At 48.3% G+C, this 15,477-nt stretch overlaps 5 protein-coding genes across 5 annotated transcripts; 2 read left to right on the forward strand and 3 right to left on the reverse strand.

The window, feature by feature from the left end:
* Positions 1-857: 857 nt before the first annotated feature.
* Positions 858-2,991, reverse strand: Pdw03_3437 (Aminoacyl-tRNA synthetase, class I, anticodon-binding domain, subdomain 2; the record flags this gene model as incomplete). Its single annotated transcript, XM_066100490.1, has 7 exons — positions 858-1,431; positions 1,500-1,666; positions 1,726-1,983; positions 2,046-2,462; positions 2,526-2,563; positions 2,626-2,698; positions 2,746-2,991. The coding sequence occupies 7 exons, from the start codon at positions 2,989-2,991 to the stop codon at positions 858-860; spliced, it is 1,773 nt and encodes a 590-aa protein (XP_065955890.1).
* A 279-nt stretch (positions 2,992-3,270) lies between these two features.
* Positions 3,271-4,751, forward strand: Pdw03_3438 (Heat shock protein DnaJ, N-terminal; the record flags this gene model as incomplete). Its single annotated transcript, XM_066100491.1, has 4 exons — positions 3,271-3,307; positions 3,368-3,426; positions 3,487-4,136; positions 4,196-4,751. The coding sequence occupies 4 exons, from the start codon at positions 3,271-3,273 to the stop codon at positions 4,749-4,751; spliced, it is 1,302 nt and encodes a 433-aa protein (XP_065955891.1).
* Positions 4,752-6,322: 1,571 nt separating this feature from the next.
* Pdw03_3439 (Major facilitator superfamily domain, general substrate transporter) lies at positions 6,323-7,941 on the forward strand (the record flags this gene model as incomplete). The annotated part of the gene is made up of 2 exons (XM_014676703.2): positions 6,323-6,392; positions 6,446-7,941. The coding sequence occupies 2 exons, from the start codon at positions 6,323-6,325 to the stop codon at positions 7,939-7,941; spliced, it is 1,566 nt and encodes a 521-aa protein (XP_014532189.2).
* A 1,861-nt stretch (positions 7,942-9,802) lies between these two features.
* Pdw03_3440 (Amino acid transporter, transmembrane) lies at positions 9,803-11,737 on the reverse strand (the record flags this gene model as incomplete). The annotated part of the gene is made up of 4 exons (XM_066100492.1): positions 9,803-10,194; positions 10,256-10,441; positions 10,501-10,698; positions 10,765-11,737. The coding sequence occupies 4 exons, from the start codon at positions 11,735-11,737 to the stop codon at positions 9,803-9,805; spliced, it is 1,749 nt and encodes a 582-aa protein (XP_065955892.1).
* A 2,420-nt stretch (positions 11,738-14,157) lies between these two features.
* Positions 14,158-14,511, reverse strand: Pdw03_3441 (Alpha/beta hydrolase fold-1; the record flags this gene model as incomplete). The annotated part of the gene is made up of 1 exon (XM_066100493.1): positions 14,158-14,511. One exon carries the CDS (start codon positions 14,509-14,511, stop codon positions 14,158-14,160), a length of 354 nt encoding a protein of 117 aa, XP_065955893.1.
* Between the last annotated feature and the right edge of the window lie 966 nt (positions 14,512-15,477).

Genomic DNA, 15,477 nt, shown 5'->3' on the forward strand with positions numbered 1-15,477 from the left:
ATTTCTGCCTTTATTTCTTTGTCACTTATGGTTTTCCTTGGCTTGGTGCTTATGGCTCAATTATTCCCTCTTCGATCTCCGGTTTTGGGAGTCGGATTTTGTCCTTGATTTTCACCGTTTTTCTGCGTAATCGTCAGCGAAGTCCAGTATTTTGATATAGTGTTGTTAATCTTATTCTCTGATTCTCGAAGCTTTTGAACTGTCTTAACCTTGGAAATAATATCATCGACAGATACCTATGTATGTCTTTTGCCGCGACATTTGACTACTTAAGGGCTAGCCTAGCCGTCTGCTGAACTGAGGTGCTTGGAATGCAGCATGAACAACCAGGCAGGACAAATAATGTCCCTGCTCATGACGGACTACTTCGTACGGAGTTGGGGTATCCGTTATCAGGGCTACTACCGAATAAGCCTCTCGCCTTCTAGGCGGCTTGATTTCATCCGTTTAATCCAGTTTCAAGATTTTTCAACACACACCGAAGCTCGAGAGGTGCAATGGCATCCGCCCGGGACACATGTGACAGCCTATCTGGGCCTGTGGTTAGTCAACGTGGTTGTCGTGGAGAGCTCGACTTTACAGGGACATGTTTCCGGTATCTGGGCACCTGGGCAGTCTCCACATATGCCGACATTGCGAGCAAGTTCAGAGGGACGTCCCTCGGAATTGCTGGCGAACAAAGACGTGTTCACAAGCCTGCATCAATTGGAGTAGTCAATGGTAACTTCACAGGAGCTCTGATTGATCCGATCTCATCAAGTTGTACGCAAAAATTTCTAGCTTCAGCAAATACACATTGGAATTGAGTTATATCCGAGACAGCTATGGCACAGTTACTCGATTTTGCCATTCTGCGTTTAACGGTTGGTCGCAAGAGTCCCCATCCAACTCTGATCCTCAGGCAAAGTTCCCTTAGGCACTCTCTGGCCAGCAGGAGGAACAAGGGACTGTGTCAATGCCTTGGCGTCCTGCACTCGGCGAAGCGTCTCATCTCTCCCAAGGACTACCATAGTCTCTGAGATTCCAGGTCCAGGCGCAGAAGCTGACAGCGCCCAGCGGAGGTAGTGATACAGCTCCTTCTTGAACGCTTTTTCTGCGTTATTGGAGCCAACCGGCGTCTCTGACTCAGATGCGGAGAGGACTACACTTCCCGAGCCATCATAGCTGTTAATGTTGTCGCGGTGCGTGTCGATGTTCCAGGCTGCGGGTGGGACGAGGGTTAAAGCAGCTGCTGCGGTGTGCAGGGCTTGAATTGGGACTTCTGGGGAAGGTTGGTGTGAGGCCGGTTTGTAAGGGGCTCTGTTGAGTTTTGGAGTAAAGAAGATGGAGTTACGTTGGGCGAACTCCTTTGCATTTGTATAGCTGTTGGCATCTGCGCGGATGAGGGGCGCGATGTATTCGGAGAGCGTGCGACCCTTGAGGATCGTGGTGCTGCTAGGTGTTAGTCATTTGGTACGTAATCCACGCGTGAGTTCTATCACGGCTGGTGAACGACTTACAGTTCGTCAACAGGGTGGCTTTCTTCCACCACAGAGGTCACCTTCTTCACCATCTCTTCGAACTCAGGCCCACCGCTTTTGGCAAACCGTTGGATGTGTGCCTTCTGAAGGAACTGAAGTTTTTCAAAGGAGACGACAGTGTTGCCTCTAGTGATTTTCAAATTGAACTGTTAACATCGTTAGCAGCGGAATACCGATGAATCCTTGATATCTGAGAAGAACACACAATCTGTTCCAGCTCATTCAGACTTAACACATCAGATTTCTCCGAATGAGACCAGCCAAGGAGCGAAGCAAAGTTCACCAAGGTAGATGGGAGAATCCCCTGCTGATCCTTGAATGACGAGAGGTCGATATCTGCGTTGCGCTTGCTAAGCTTTTGTCCACTCCGGTCGACGAGCAAAGGGACATGAGCAAAGCTCGGTGGCGTCCATTCGAAGGCATTGTATAGCGCCATGTGCATAGGTGTGGATGCCATCCATTCCTAATAGATGCTAGTTCAGTACCTTGTGACTAGATGGTTATTAATGTGCCAAGTAAACTCACTGTTCCTCGGATAACATGAGTGATCTTCATGCAATGATCATCCACAACATTTGCCAAGTGGTACGTGGGGTGTCCGTCCGATTTGATCAGAACTGGGTCGTTGTATACACGGTCGATGAAATCCAACTTCGAGTTGTTTGGTCGATTCTGACCAGATTTGCCATAAACCAGATCGTTGAACATGGGATATTCCTCCACTCTCAATCGAATAATATGTGCCTCTCCCTTGGCTGCTCGATCTTCCGATTCCTCGGCAGATATATCGACGCATTTGCGGTCATAGCCTGGCGCCAGTCCTGCTTGACTGCGGTGACGAGCGATTGAATCCAACCGTTCTGCGGAGCAGAAGCATCGGTATGCATGGCCGTTGGATATAAGATCACTGGCGTAGGACTGATATAAAGCTGTTCGTTCAGACTACACGGGAACAAGTTGTTAGGAATAATTTTGTGTTTGCGACAAAGGAGTGTCTTAAATTACTTGTCTGTAAGGTCCATAGGGACCACCAACGATGGGACCTGTCAGGATATTGAGAGTCAGCAATGTTCCTCAATTTTTTTTTTTTGTATTTCAAACCGACCTTCATCCCAATTTAATCCTGCCCATTTGAGATCATCGTAAAGTCGCTGTTCCGCTCCGGGGATCGTCCGTTTCTACTGTAATCAGTCGTGGTCCATCCAACGGAGCGCAATCCACGAACCTGATCCGTATCCTCAATGCGCAGAAGGAATTGACCACCGGTGCGTTTTGCCAGCAAGTAGTTGAAGAGTGCTGTCCGTAGAGAGCCTAGATGGAGGTATCCGGTGGGCGAGGGCGCAAAACGGGTGCGCGCAGGGCCATTGGGCAGTTTGTTCTTCGAATTAGGTGCCTGAGTAGCTGGAGATGAAGAAAATGCTCTGCATTGAAGGATCCATCGCCTGGCAAATAGCCCTTGAGGACTTCTCATTGCGAAACGGTCCAATTATCTAAAGAAATAGAGGAATGGCCGATCTCTTTGAGATGTTGCGGAGTTGCGGAGTTGCGGCGCGGAGCTCCCGAACAAAATTTCTCAACTTTTTTGGATCAAACAACTCCCGCTCTCACTTCTCGTTCAACCTCTCGTTTTTCACTGTTGGGCTCGAGCTGACGGCCTCGTCCTACCGAAGAAAAGTTCGATCGTACTTTATACAACTAAACGCTGAAAAGTAAGTTGGAAAGTTGTGTTTTTTTCAAGACTCTATTAACAATGTTCTTAGTGGCTACAGCTGGAGTCGACCTCTACGGTACGTTATTGGTGCTTCAACTATAAAAAATCCGTATTGATGAGTGTTGCATTCATACAGAGGTCCTAGAGATCCATCGGAGCTCAACCAAAGAGGACATTCGCAAGGCATACCGCAAGGCAAGACAAACCCCGATCGTATCCATATTCTAGCGATACTGACAGTTGGTTTGCCAATAGGCGGCCTTGACCAACCACCCTGACAAAGTCCCTGAAGCCGAGCGTGAAGAAGCCTCAATCCGGTTCAAAGCTGTGCAAGAGGCCTATGACATTCTCTACGATGATGACAAGCGACACCTCTACGACACACACGGAATGTCTGCTTTCAACGGCTCGGGTGAGCCGGGTATGGCAGGACAGCCTGACCTGGATGACTTGCTGGCACAGATGTTCGGTAGTGGCATGGGCGGTATGGGGGGTATGGGCGGGATGCCTGGCATGGGAGGCATGGGAGGAATGCCTGGTGGTCGCCCTAACAAACCGCGCAAGAGCCCCAGCGAAGAGCAAGATTACGAAGTCAGCCTGGAGGATCTTTACAAGGGGAAAACTGTTCGGTTTTCCAGCGTCAAGAACATCATTTGTTCACATTGCAAGGGCAAGGGCGGCAAGGAAAAGGCCACTGCCAAAAAGTGCTCGACTTGCGGTGGCCATGGTCACAAGGAGGTCTTGCAGCGCATGGGGCAGTTTGTGACTCAGCAGACGGTTATCTGTACCACATGTAACGGAGAAGGCTCATACTTTGCCCCGAAGGATAAGTGTAAGAAGTGCAAGGGCACGAGGACGACCGAGGCGAAGAAGATCCTGGAGATCTACATTCCCCGAGGCGCGAGGTCAGATCTCCTTTTTTTTTGGTGCTATTCAACGAAATCACATACTTACTGTGCTATAGGGAAGGAGACAGGATTGTGTTGGAAGGCGAGGCCGATCAGGTGCCCGATCAAGAGCCCGGCGACATTATTTTCAAAATCATCGAGGAGGAACACCCTGTGTTTACACGTGCGGGCTCGGATCTCCGTGCAACTATTGACATCACTCTTGCTGAATCCTTGACCGGGTTCTCCCGTGTCGTGATCAAGCACCTCGATGGCCGTGGCATTGAGCTTAATCACCCTCTCACCGCCGGTGCTATTCTCTCACCCGGACAGGTCCTCAAGGTTCCCGGAGAGGGAATGCCGATGAAGCGTACCGATGCCCGTGGCGACCTGTACTTGGTTGTTGACGTCAAGTTTCCTGATCACAAGTGGAAGCCTACCCCTGAGATGCTGGAGAAGCTCAAGGAAATCCTCCCCAAACCTAGTCCTCCCATCAAGGCTGACACTGTGGACGAAGTTGAATACGACCCCAAGGGTCAGATGGAAGAATTCGGGGCGCAGGATGGCCAGAACGCATCAGCATGGGAAGACGAGGAAGATGACGATGAACCGGCGCAGTGCGCAGCTCAGTAAAATTATTTTTGCATAGATGGCATGGCGTCTGGGGCTTTTTATTAATAGGGGATATGTGAATAGAATAACGCTCTTGACTGCAAAACACATAATGGACTAATGTAGGGCACATGGAACCAATTCCACCCCCAGAATGAGTGGATCGGTGTGGATAGCGTGCAGTGGACATTGTACACAAAGTACAAATACACACTCATCTCTATTCGTCCTTCGGATAAATAGGGGCATCTAACCCATCCCCAATGCTAAATTCGAGACCGGGATGCAGGACTTCCGGGTCGGCCTTGGCACCTTTCGGCTTCGATTTCGGCTTCCCTCATCTCTTTAACTTGGAATCATTCCAAGATATACCATCAGTCTCTATAGTAGAGTCAATAGCTTCCACTACACAAATTTCAACTAAAAGGTCAATATCAAATCACCTCACTTCCCTGCATCGGTGACGGCCGCCATTCCAGCACGTCCGCTTCTGCCCCGAGTGCATAGCCCCGAAGCAACATATGGAGGGAGCCTTACGCTTCGTTGTGATGGTGGTCGGATTTGAGCAGATTCAAATGGGCGTCAAGTTGTTATTTTGATTGGAGATAAGGAAATCCGGCGTCAGTCGTGATCTAAAGATTCCGAGTGAGCCAAACGCCGTGCAAGAGACCTTGGCGAGGTTGATCAGTTTATTGAGGCCGTTGCTTTGCTTGATGCTGTTCAGTAGACTGTTCAGTAGAAGCGTGTTGCGCAATGTGGGGAACCCCGGTATCACCATAGAGGTTCCAACTGGATATGTGGGGGGGGGGGCGTAAATGAAACAAGCGGATGTGGGGAAATGAACGCCAAATGCGGAGATACTGAACAGCACAATGCCGGGAGCCCAAGCCGTACAAGCCATTCGGGCCAAGGGATTTGTTTAACATTTGAGTCCATCCACGGGCCTGGGGATCCCCGTGTTGCCTTGTGGAATGGGGATGGGTATCGGCAGCCTTGGAATTGAGCCCCCCGGGAAGCTGACCCTGGAACCTTTGCAGATGCCAAGGAATGACATCAAGTCTATCTGGGAAGTCACTACCTGGTTTAACCGCTAAGCAAGGCGTGGAGAATTATGATACTTGGGAGAATGGTTGAATAGAAGCCAAGGAGCTCAATGAAGATGATTCAAGAGCGTCAAAGCGAATCCCCAAATTTTCCGGCTCTCACAGATTGTCCTGACTCCGGGTTTGTCGAGCTACACTTCCAGGGCCCCATGGGATCCTCATTGTGTTTAGTGGGAAAAGTGTCCAACCGTCTTTAGCCGTGGATTTAATTTCTCCGTCGACATTTATGCAAGGTGGATGCAATCGGATGGACCAAACAGCGAACTTCATTTCTCCACGATTCCCCACATTTCGGCATCTGAACCCCAGGGCATAATGGGTCCGGGGTACTTAGTCCCTAGTGCTTAGTCCCTAGTGGAATTTAATGAGCACATTTCCAAGATTTGGCTGTATGAGGGGTGTGCTACATTCTTTCCAGGGCTTTATTTATTCAATCCGGTGTGCCCCTCAGACTTCTCTTCACTTCATATGCTCGGGGAGAATTGCAAAATGAGTATCTTCAAAAATAGTCGCGTCTACGTGCTCGCCACGGTAGCATATACGGGTTCATTCCTATTCGGTAAGACCAAAGCTCTCTTGGCTATCAAATACCGTATGCTAAGATGTTCCAAGGATATGACACAGGTGTGATGGGAAGTGTTCTGGAGCTTTCAAGTTTCAAGGCCGACTTTGGACTGAAAGAAGGAAGTTCTGGCTTCTCAAATGCCAAAAATGCCAAAGTCTCGTCGAATGTCGTTTCGCTTCTCACTGCCGGATGCTTTTTCGGTGCAATCCTTGCCTCCTTTGCCAACGAGAAATTTGGCCGTCGCTATTCCATCATGGGATTCCTGATGTTCTTCCTTGTTGGTTCTGCTGTCCAAACCGCCGCGCATGGCTCGTTGTCATATCTGTATGGTGGACGCGTGATTGCAGGCTTCGGGATCGGAGGCATGTCAGCTATCACTCCGGTCTTCGTGTCTGAGAATTGCCCCCCGGCGATTCGCGGTCGTGTTGCTGGTCTCTTCCAAGAATTCCTCGTCATCGGTGTCACTGTTGCATACTGGCTTTGCTATGGCGTAGCTGAAACCATCGCCCCCACAACCAAGCAATGGCGCATCCCTATTGGATTCCAGCTTGTACCCGGCGGTCTTATGATGACTGGCTTATTCTTTTTGACCGAATCTCCTCGCTGGTTAGCCAAAGAAAATCGCTTCGAGGAAGCCCTGGAAGCCCTTGCATACATGCGGTCCGAGCCAACCACGAGCCCTGAGGTCCAGATCGAGATGGCGGAAATCAAAGCGGCCGTTGAACACGAAGTTGAGGCCACCCAGGGACTTACCTGGCGAGAACTCTTCCTACCTGGCAACCGCATTCGCTTTGCCAATTGCGTCTTGATGATGTTCTGGCAGCAGTGGACCGGCACCAACAGTATCGGATACTATGCTCCTCAGTTGTTCCAGACCGTCGGAGTGGCCGGAGGCAACACCAGTCTGTTCACAACGGGGATCTATGGCATCGTCAAGGTAGTGACTACCGCAATCTTCCTCCTCATTGGCATCGACAAGGTTGGTCGACGATGGTCTCTTATTGCTGGCGCAATTTGGATGTCCACGATGATGTTCATCTTGGGTGGTGTTCTGGTATCCTATCCTCCGAACCCTAGCGGCCACGGTGGTATTTCCTCGGCATCCCTTGCGATGATCGTCATGATCTACTTCTACGTCATTGGATATTCCGCCTCCTGGGGACCGATTCCATGGGTTTACGTTTCTGAAATTTTCCCGACTCGCCTTCGTGCGTACGGTGTTGGTTGCGGATCGGCAACGCAATGGCTTTTCAACTTTGTAGTTACCTATGTAACTCCTGCAGCCATCAGCAACCTTGGCTGGCGAACCTTCATCATGTTCGGTTGCTTCTGCTTTGCCATGGCCCTTTGGGTTTTCCTGATCGTCAGGGAAACCAAGGGTCGCTCCCTCGAGGAGATGGATATTCTCTTTGAGAAGTTCCATGCCTTTGGCCGATTGCGTGATATTGAAACTGCAAACGAAAGCAAGCGTTCCTTTGATGGCGCTGTCACCTCGTATCACAAAGAAGTACACGGTGTGGAAGCTGAGAATGGTGCGAGATAGATAGATTTTAGAACTTGTCAGGTGGCATCTTTCGGATACGCATCTTGCATCTTAGTTATTTTGTAAGGGTCGCTTTCCCTTCTGTACATCAGCCTCGCTAATTATCTTGATAGAATTTACGTGACAATTTGGTGTTCGGCTCTCATACCATCTTCTCCTCATGTGCGTGTGTGAATCAACATCTTTGCCATTTGATAGACAAAATAAGCACGCCAACTTTGAAGTCGAAATCAAAGTCCGAGTCTGTGTGTATCTCTAGCGAAAATGAAAACGGCAACCCTTTCTAGACTGGCCACTCCCTGCAGCCGACGGAAGTCGGCAATCGGAAAGTGGGAATGTGGGAATTACGGTGAGACACCCGGCACCGCTGGGAAAGTCATCGGTTCCAGTTCTCCGTAGCGTTTTCCTTATTAACTTCTACCCGAGCTACCCGACGGGGGTGAGATGAAATCCCTAGCTCCTTCGTCACTTCCAATTTTATTTCCCGCGAGAAAAAGAAAAATCCAGAGTAGGTCTACATATCTTTCCCGCCTTAAGCGACAAGCTATTCCGCGCCGAATGTATCCGAATCCTGTCTGTGGTAAACAAGAAAGCCACCAAAGATAAAGTGAACTAAGTTATCAAGATGTAAAAGACCCTTTCGTCGGGATTGGCGACAGGGAATTATCGGGACACCTCCAGGAGACGATAGAATGCAACGTGAGAGCATGAAAGTTCCCCGGCTGCACCCAGGGATTGTTCCCCCTTACATCCCTAATATTGTCACCGGTTTAGAGGGATCTAAGCGGCTAGCCAACTGAATAGTAAGATGTGTACGATAATTGTATGGGTTCATAGTTTTTATAGGGCATCCAATCAACATACATGTCCGTTTCACCCTGGCGAGGCCTGCAAAAGTGGCGCGAAGAATTGCCGTTTTTTTTTTTTCAAGTCTACATAATGTCTTCCCCTGTAAGGTGCGGTGACAGTCTTACACAATAGCGGTAAAAGGGGTAACCTTCGCCTGATAGCTTGATCCCATTTTGTAAATTTCCCTCGAGATCAGTTGTCGAATTGTATCAAATATAGTGTTCCCGACCTGCATAGAGGAAAGATGCTCGATACTTCGGCCTGCGCCTGGGAGTTGGGGCAATACAGTACTTTACTTGGGGGTGAACAGATGAGATCTCACCGGTGTACTGCCAGAAGGCTGGTAGGCGGGAAAGATACTTCATATCTCGAAAGGAAATAATTAGGAAATAGAAGACCATAGCGTGTGGTTATACCCCATCGCGTCCGATAAAGGACTCATCGGCTTGTTGCAACGCCTCCTTCTTTAGAAAGTGCTGGATTTCTACTCCGTGCTCATCTTTGCATTCGAGAATGTTATCGAATTTGCAAAGGGTGCAAGTGCCGGAATTTGAGAGCCCACTGGTTTGAGCGATCGATTGGGCTTTCCCCAAGGAGGGGTGGTGCTCCATGCGTCATTCATCGAGAGATATGGTTCGTCAAGGCAGCCGCTTATAAGGCGAGCTAACCATTCAAACGACGAAAACGATGAAAATTCGGATGAGAACCAAAGGGCTATATAGTATAGGAATGAGCCGTTTAGAGCTCAGGACCAGACACGAGTGAAGTATACCAAGAATTTGTATTCTTTTACAAACTGAAGCGGGCTAACTAGCTAAATATTATAGGAAGCCTAGCAAACAAGGCATTCACAACCACTGTGGGTGTCTCAACAAAAATCTATACATCTTCATTTCACACATAAGAGGGAGAGGAAAACAAAATCATTCGCATAAGCACCCATTGACCTACAAAACTTGTCAAGGTTCAAAAACAAGCCTCCAGACACATAACTCATCCTCCGAACCCCAATTTATCCAGCCGGGTTCTTGCAAGTGAAAGGGGTCAGTTTGCCCGAATTGAAACTCGTGTTCATGGCAGTAACTGAAGACCAGATTCCCAGACCGGCGGCGGACAAGGAAGCTAGTGAGTAGATGAGATCGAAAGTGTTCCAAACGAACTTCTTTTTATATCCTCTGATAATCCGCTTGATTCCACTGTCCACGCGCTGCACCTGGCCAGTGGTGGGATTGAATTCCTCTTCGGGGAGTATCGCATCATTCTGGACGTTGAACCCAACCAGAAGCAGAGGCGGGAAGGTGTAAGAAAACTGCAGGATGCAGGCGGCTCCCACGAAGGAAGTCAGATTACTGATTTGTGGGATTGCGGCGCCAATCACCCAGGCAAGAATCCAGTACACCGGCACTAGAGGGATTGTTACTGGTTAGTTACAAATGGAGCATTGGGAAGCTAGATCTTGACTTACCGAGCCCAATCCACATCAACTTTCCAGTTCGGCTGTTCAATTCGGGGAAACGGAAGACATCGCGGAACACGGCAGAGTAAAACACTTTGATACCAATGTTACCATACAGCAGTGCTGCGATGATGCCGGTGATAAATGAAATAGCGTTGCCCAGAGTCTGGAAATTGTAGGCAGAGTTGGGAATACCTGTTACAAAAAAAATGGTGAGCAATCTCAAGATCTCCCTTGGATGTTACGTTGCTTACCTTGATAGGCAGGATTGAAAGTAAATTGGCCCTGGGCACTGTACACAACCATGCCCGAGATAAGGTAGCAAACGTAGATGAAGACCTCGGCAATGATGAAGCCCTTCCAGAAATCGTAGGGCCGTCTCATCTCAGCCATGAGCTCATTGAAGAGGGTTGCGCCACCGTACGCGAATACAGCGTTCATCATAGCATTCACTTTGTCGTCAAGAGTTGAGCTCTTAGGCCAGTACCCGGTTGTCTTCACAGGTCCCTTTGGCGTACCATAACTAGCCAGCGAGGCTTCGTAGTTGGGTGGATACTTGTACACCACAGCCATCGTCATGACGATGACAATGATGTTCAGCCAGACCGCAATGTTCGACAAATAAGAAAGGCGCTGCAGGGTACGGATCTGCCCAAACAAAAAGCCGGCGACCATGAAGATAACCTCGGCAGCGATGAAACACAGGTACCCATGGCCACTGGACCCGAGAGCCATCTGCGCGAGTCCTTGTCCATTGCTTACAATGAGCAGGGTCACATTGAGGAAGAACTGGAAACTTTGCAGGACGTTCACGAAAATGCGAGCCCAGTTACCGTAGATGCGGAAAGCCACATCGCCATAGTTGCGCATCGGGAATCGAGTGGAGTCAAGACCGATGAAGATCCTCCACAGTTGCATGCCGGAGTAACAAGCCATGGCTCCGAAGACAGTGTAAAGCACAGCTCCTGGGCCGAAGCCCATCTGACTGATTGCCCAAGGGACGTTGGTCGGCCCTAAGATGTCGGTGGAAATGAGATAGAAGATCGAACCCCAGGTTGCCGTTCGCGCGGCCCGTTGCGCTTGTTCCCATTCTGTCTCGGTGATGCCCCAATCATCGGTTGTGCTCTCGCCGTTTGCTTTGCTGGAAGGGTTGGCGTTAGGGTCAGTGACAGGAGAACCCTGTCCCTGGGCCTCACTTGTCGGTGTCACTGAAGGATCAAAATTTTTATCAAAAAACTTCCTAAACCAGTACTCAAATCCCACATTGTCGGTCCGAATGTGCTTCTCAACCTCGCGCGACCGCTTGGCCCAGTGGACATAGTTCTCAAAGGTGATGCTAGAATCGACGTAAAACGATTGACTGGTATCCAAAACGGCAGATGGATCCTCGTTAGAAACCGAGACGGCACGCTCCTTGTTGTACGATTTTTCGTCACCCAGATGAGCATCGGCCTCGGCATCTAAAGTATAGCCGGAGATGCTGTCTGCCATGATGAGAATCCGACAGACCTCACAAAATGTAAAAAAATAAGATGCAGGAAAAAGAGTGGGAGTCCCGGACGGTACGGAATACTGTTCATATACAGAGAAAAAACAGAATCATCATGTTGTCCAACCGGAAGTGGCAATACCGCGTGCCCAAAGAATCGATTGGACATGGAAATTGCGTGGACCATTTTCACGACCGTGAGCAAATGGTCCGTCCAATACCTCCAAGGCAAGTTATCAGGTATTAGCCACCCACTCCACGCCAGATGTAACATGGCCCCATCTGCCACCAAAAATCAAAGCTTCGTCAATGTGCGGCCTCCTCAAGTGGCTACGAAGTTAGCCCTCATTCCACCGGGGCTCCACCCAGAACTCGGCAAAAGCTTGTCTCAGAATCCAAACTGGCGATAATGCACCTGAAAGCCCAATCGTGATGTCCCCGCACTGATTGCGGCTAGTTCAGCTGCGGAGGTCCAACGGAGACCGTCTATCTTACTTTGGCTTATGAGACTCTTTTGGTGATTCATTTGCACTCGGATCCAACGCTTACGATTCATCGATTCCGGTTGAGCCGGTATCATGTGCGGCTGTGAGGGCAACCTACGGCGTACCGTGTCGGGGCCGATCCACTTGAATAGTCTCTTTTTAATGGCGAATCAGACCATGATGGCTTGGCGAATGGATCTTTGTCACACTCGGTAATACAGAGTATCTGCACAGGCCGTAGGCCACTCTGTTCAAGTGCCGCCCTCGGAGGAGAATTCAGCCGAAAGATACCAAGTTAACAAATCTTTTTATGTAAATATCCGTAAAATGCCCCGGTGGCACTCGGACTGATACACCTTTGGATGTCCAGTTACAACGTCAAGTTTATCCTGAATCATGTACAGTGCCTTGCCTGAGGCCTCAAAAAAAAAAAAGCTTTTTCACCCAGAGCATAAAGTCTTCAGGAGCAACCTTAGTATCCACGGATCCCTTGGCATATCCACGAAGGACGATTAACAGAAACGTTCGTTTGGGTCAAGGCTTCAACGGTATACCCGAACACTCGGTTTTAACACATCAATACCGCCGCAGTTCAAAATTCACTGCACCATTCCTTCCCCATAAATTCGTCATGTTGCGGGTTTGTCACGTAATTTTCCCCCTCTTGATCCAATCATAATGCCGGGTTGCTTTGAACACGTGACACTATGTCAATTTCAACCTGTAACCACACGCTGCCGTATTTACATCAGGCCCTAGCCTTCGGAAGGGACCACACAACCAATTAAAAATACCTTACCGATCGATCTTAACCTTCTAGAAGGTGGCTCTACGAGAGTAGTTTATAATTAATGGGATTAGGTCTCCGTAGACAGAAAGGGTTAGCAGAAATAAGGATGAGAAATAGAGTGGCATTAGAGCCCTCTTTGGAGCATAAATTTTTATGCAAGCTAGGAAGATTCCAAAAATATGGAGATCTTTTATATGGCATCTAGATTTGACGAATATCTCACCGTGCTCTCAATTCTTTGTGAAATGCCAAGCCCATCATCACCTACCCGGTGTTGGTGGGCCCCAGCGGGTAACAAATTCTCACCGGATCACAAATTGCATATTAAGTTTCTTTTGGATGTTGACTTCATATAAAAGATACTTATTCGCAAATAAGTTGTCCTCTCGGTTTGCTCAAGATTCAGACTAGCTCAGGTAAAATAAGAAGACCAGAACCTTATATAGATTAGTTTTTATCGATATCTTAGAGACTGTAAAAAAAATTACATACAACATAGAGGTCGAAATAGTGTCTTGTGAAAATTCGATTTATCCGAATTTTTTTTATACCAGAGGTGAACTATTCTCTTCCTGAAAGCATAGTTGATTATTCTTACTAAGATTAATACCATATTGTTAAGATTTCCTTGACACTCTACTCTGTATTTCGTTCTTAAATTATCCTTTATTAGTCTAAGGGTTAAGCAAACCGAGAGGATAACTTGTTTGCGAATAAGTATCTTTTATATGAAGTCAATATACAAAAGAAACTTAATATGCAATTTGTGATCCGGTGAGAATTTGTTACCCGCTGGGGCCCACCAACACCTACCCGGTGTTGGTGTGGTGGGCTTACCACGATGAACCCGATTTTACTACAATTCAATCAACGGGACGGAATACGGAGCACTCCGGTATATGTGATCTCACTCTGCGTCCCGGTCCAAGAACACCGAAATGCGGCGATACATCTCTACCGGGTTAGCACACACACGGGAATGCCCAGCCCCCAACAACATCAGCCAATTCAATACCCTCCCTCCCTAAGTTGTAACGGCAGAGGCAACAAAACACGCATTTCCTCCCCGAACATAATCTTATACGGGCATGATAATGCAAATAACTTATCCATAAAGTCCCCGTGATCAGTCATCTCCACCATAGATTCAAAGATACCGGCAGACCGCAGTAGCCCGGACTCGGGCGCGCAGGGTGCTTGTATAAATAACATTAGCAAGCGAGCCCAAGGTGCGCGTGCGCTCGTCAAAAGCATCCATAAATGCCTCGTTGTAATCAGCTGATGATATGAAGATCTGACGACTGAGGAAGTACTCTTTTGGTACGAGGTTGCCTTGGATGTTCACGGAGCTGTGGACATGGTCTAGATGCTGATCAGCGAGGAGAAGGGCTGTTAACCCGCCCATTGAGTGGCCCAGCAGGTGGAATTTGCCTATCTTGAAGCGCGCGAGCAAGGCTTCAGTGGTCACCACAAGGAATGAGATATTTGTTGCGGAAAGCATGTTGCTTGCTGAGTGGCCGCAGCCAGGGGCATCCTAGGCGATTAAGCCATTGTGTTTTGTTTATGGCTGAATGGTTAGATCGGTGAGATCTTCTTTGCTGGAACCAAAGCCGCGATGGCAGAGAATTGGCCGGTTGAAGTTGAGGCTATGGGTCGTTGATGGGTTGAGGCTAACGCCTTCGACCGTGAGAGGATATTTTCAAAGGTGAGGCACATGATGAAATGGACGAGTTTGACTTTCAAAGATTTTTTCCCATTGGGTTCGCTTTGGGTTCTTGATTGTGACCTCGCGAAAAAGTATAGAACTTTCAGCGACTCAGCAAAAATGACATTTTGCCGTGATTTACTCACATTACAGTCATAGGCTGGTGGCTCCTATTCAGTAGATTCGGCTCATACCAACTATCTTGATCTAAGTCAGTATAAAGTCAGGATGAAGCCAGGAAAGAAATAAATAGATAATGGTCAGTATATCTTTCATTCTTTGGGGTAAGTTGACAGACGACCTCGGGATATTTATCTCTTCCCGCATGAAGAAAACAATCATCTATAACGAAGCATAAACAGACTATTTCGATGAGAGTAAAACCGCAGGACCTAGAATTACCACGATGAGCCAAATGTGGGGAATTTTGTACAAGTTCAGGGGCACTATGTAGAGGGCGCTACGGCCATGCGGAGCCTATTTAATGTGTCCTAGTTTGAGCATATCAACTTGAAAGCTTTTAAAGTATGGCCCCAAACAAGGCGCAGATGATGACGTTCGCCCTATAAAACCCCGCAATCTCACCCGCACGCAACATGAGAATGCTTCTCGCCCTAGACGACTTAAGGTCTTCCATATCCAAGCGATTTTCAAGGACCAAAACCAATTTTGACAGGAGAACCAGACCCGACAGATGGTCATGCCTCTAATTATTCCTTGATGAAGGACCGGGAGAAATTGTGAAGTGAAGAAAAGATTGAG

This window comes from Penicillium digitatum, chromosome 1, assembly GCF_016767815.1.
Source record: "Penicillium digitatum chromosome 1, complete sequence".
NCBI classification, from domain to species: domain Eukaryota; kingdom Fungi; phylum Ascomycota; class Eurotiomycetes; order Eurotiales; family Aspergillaceae; genus Penicillium; species Penicillium digitatum.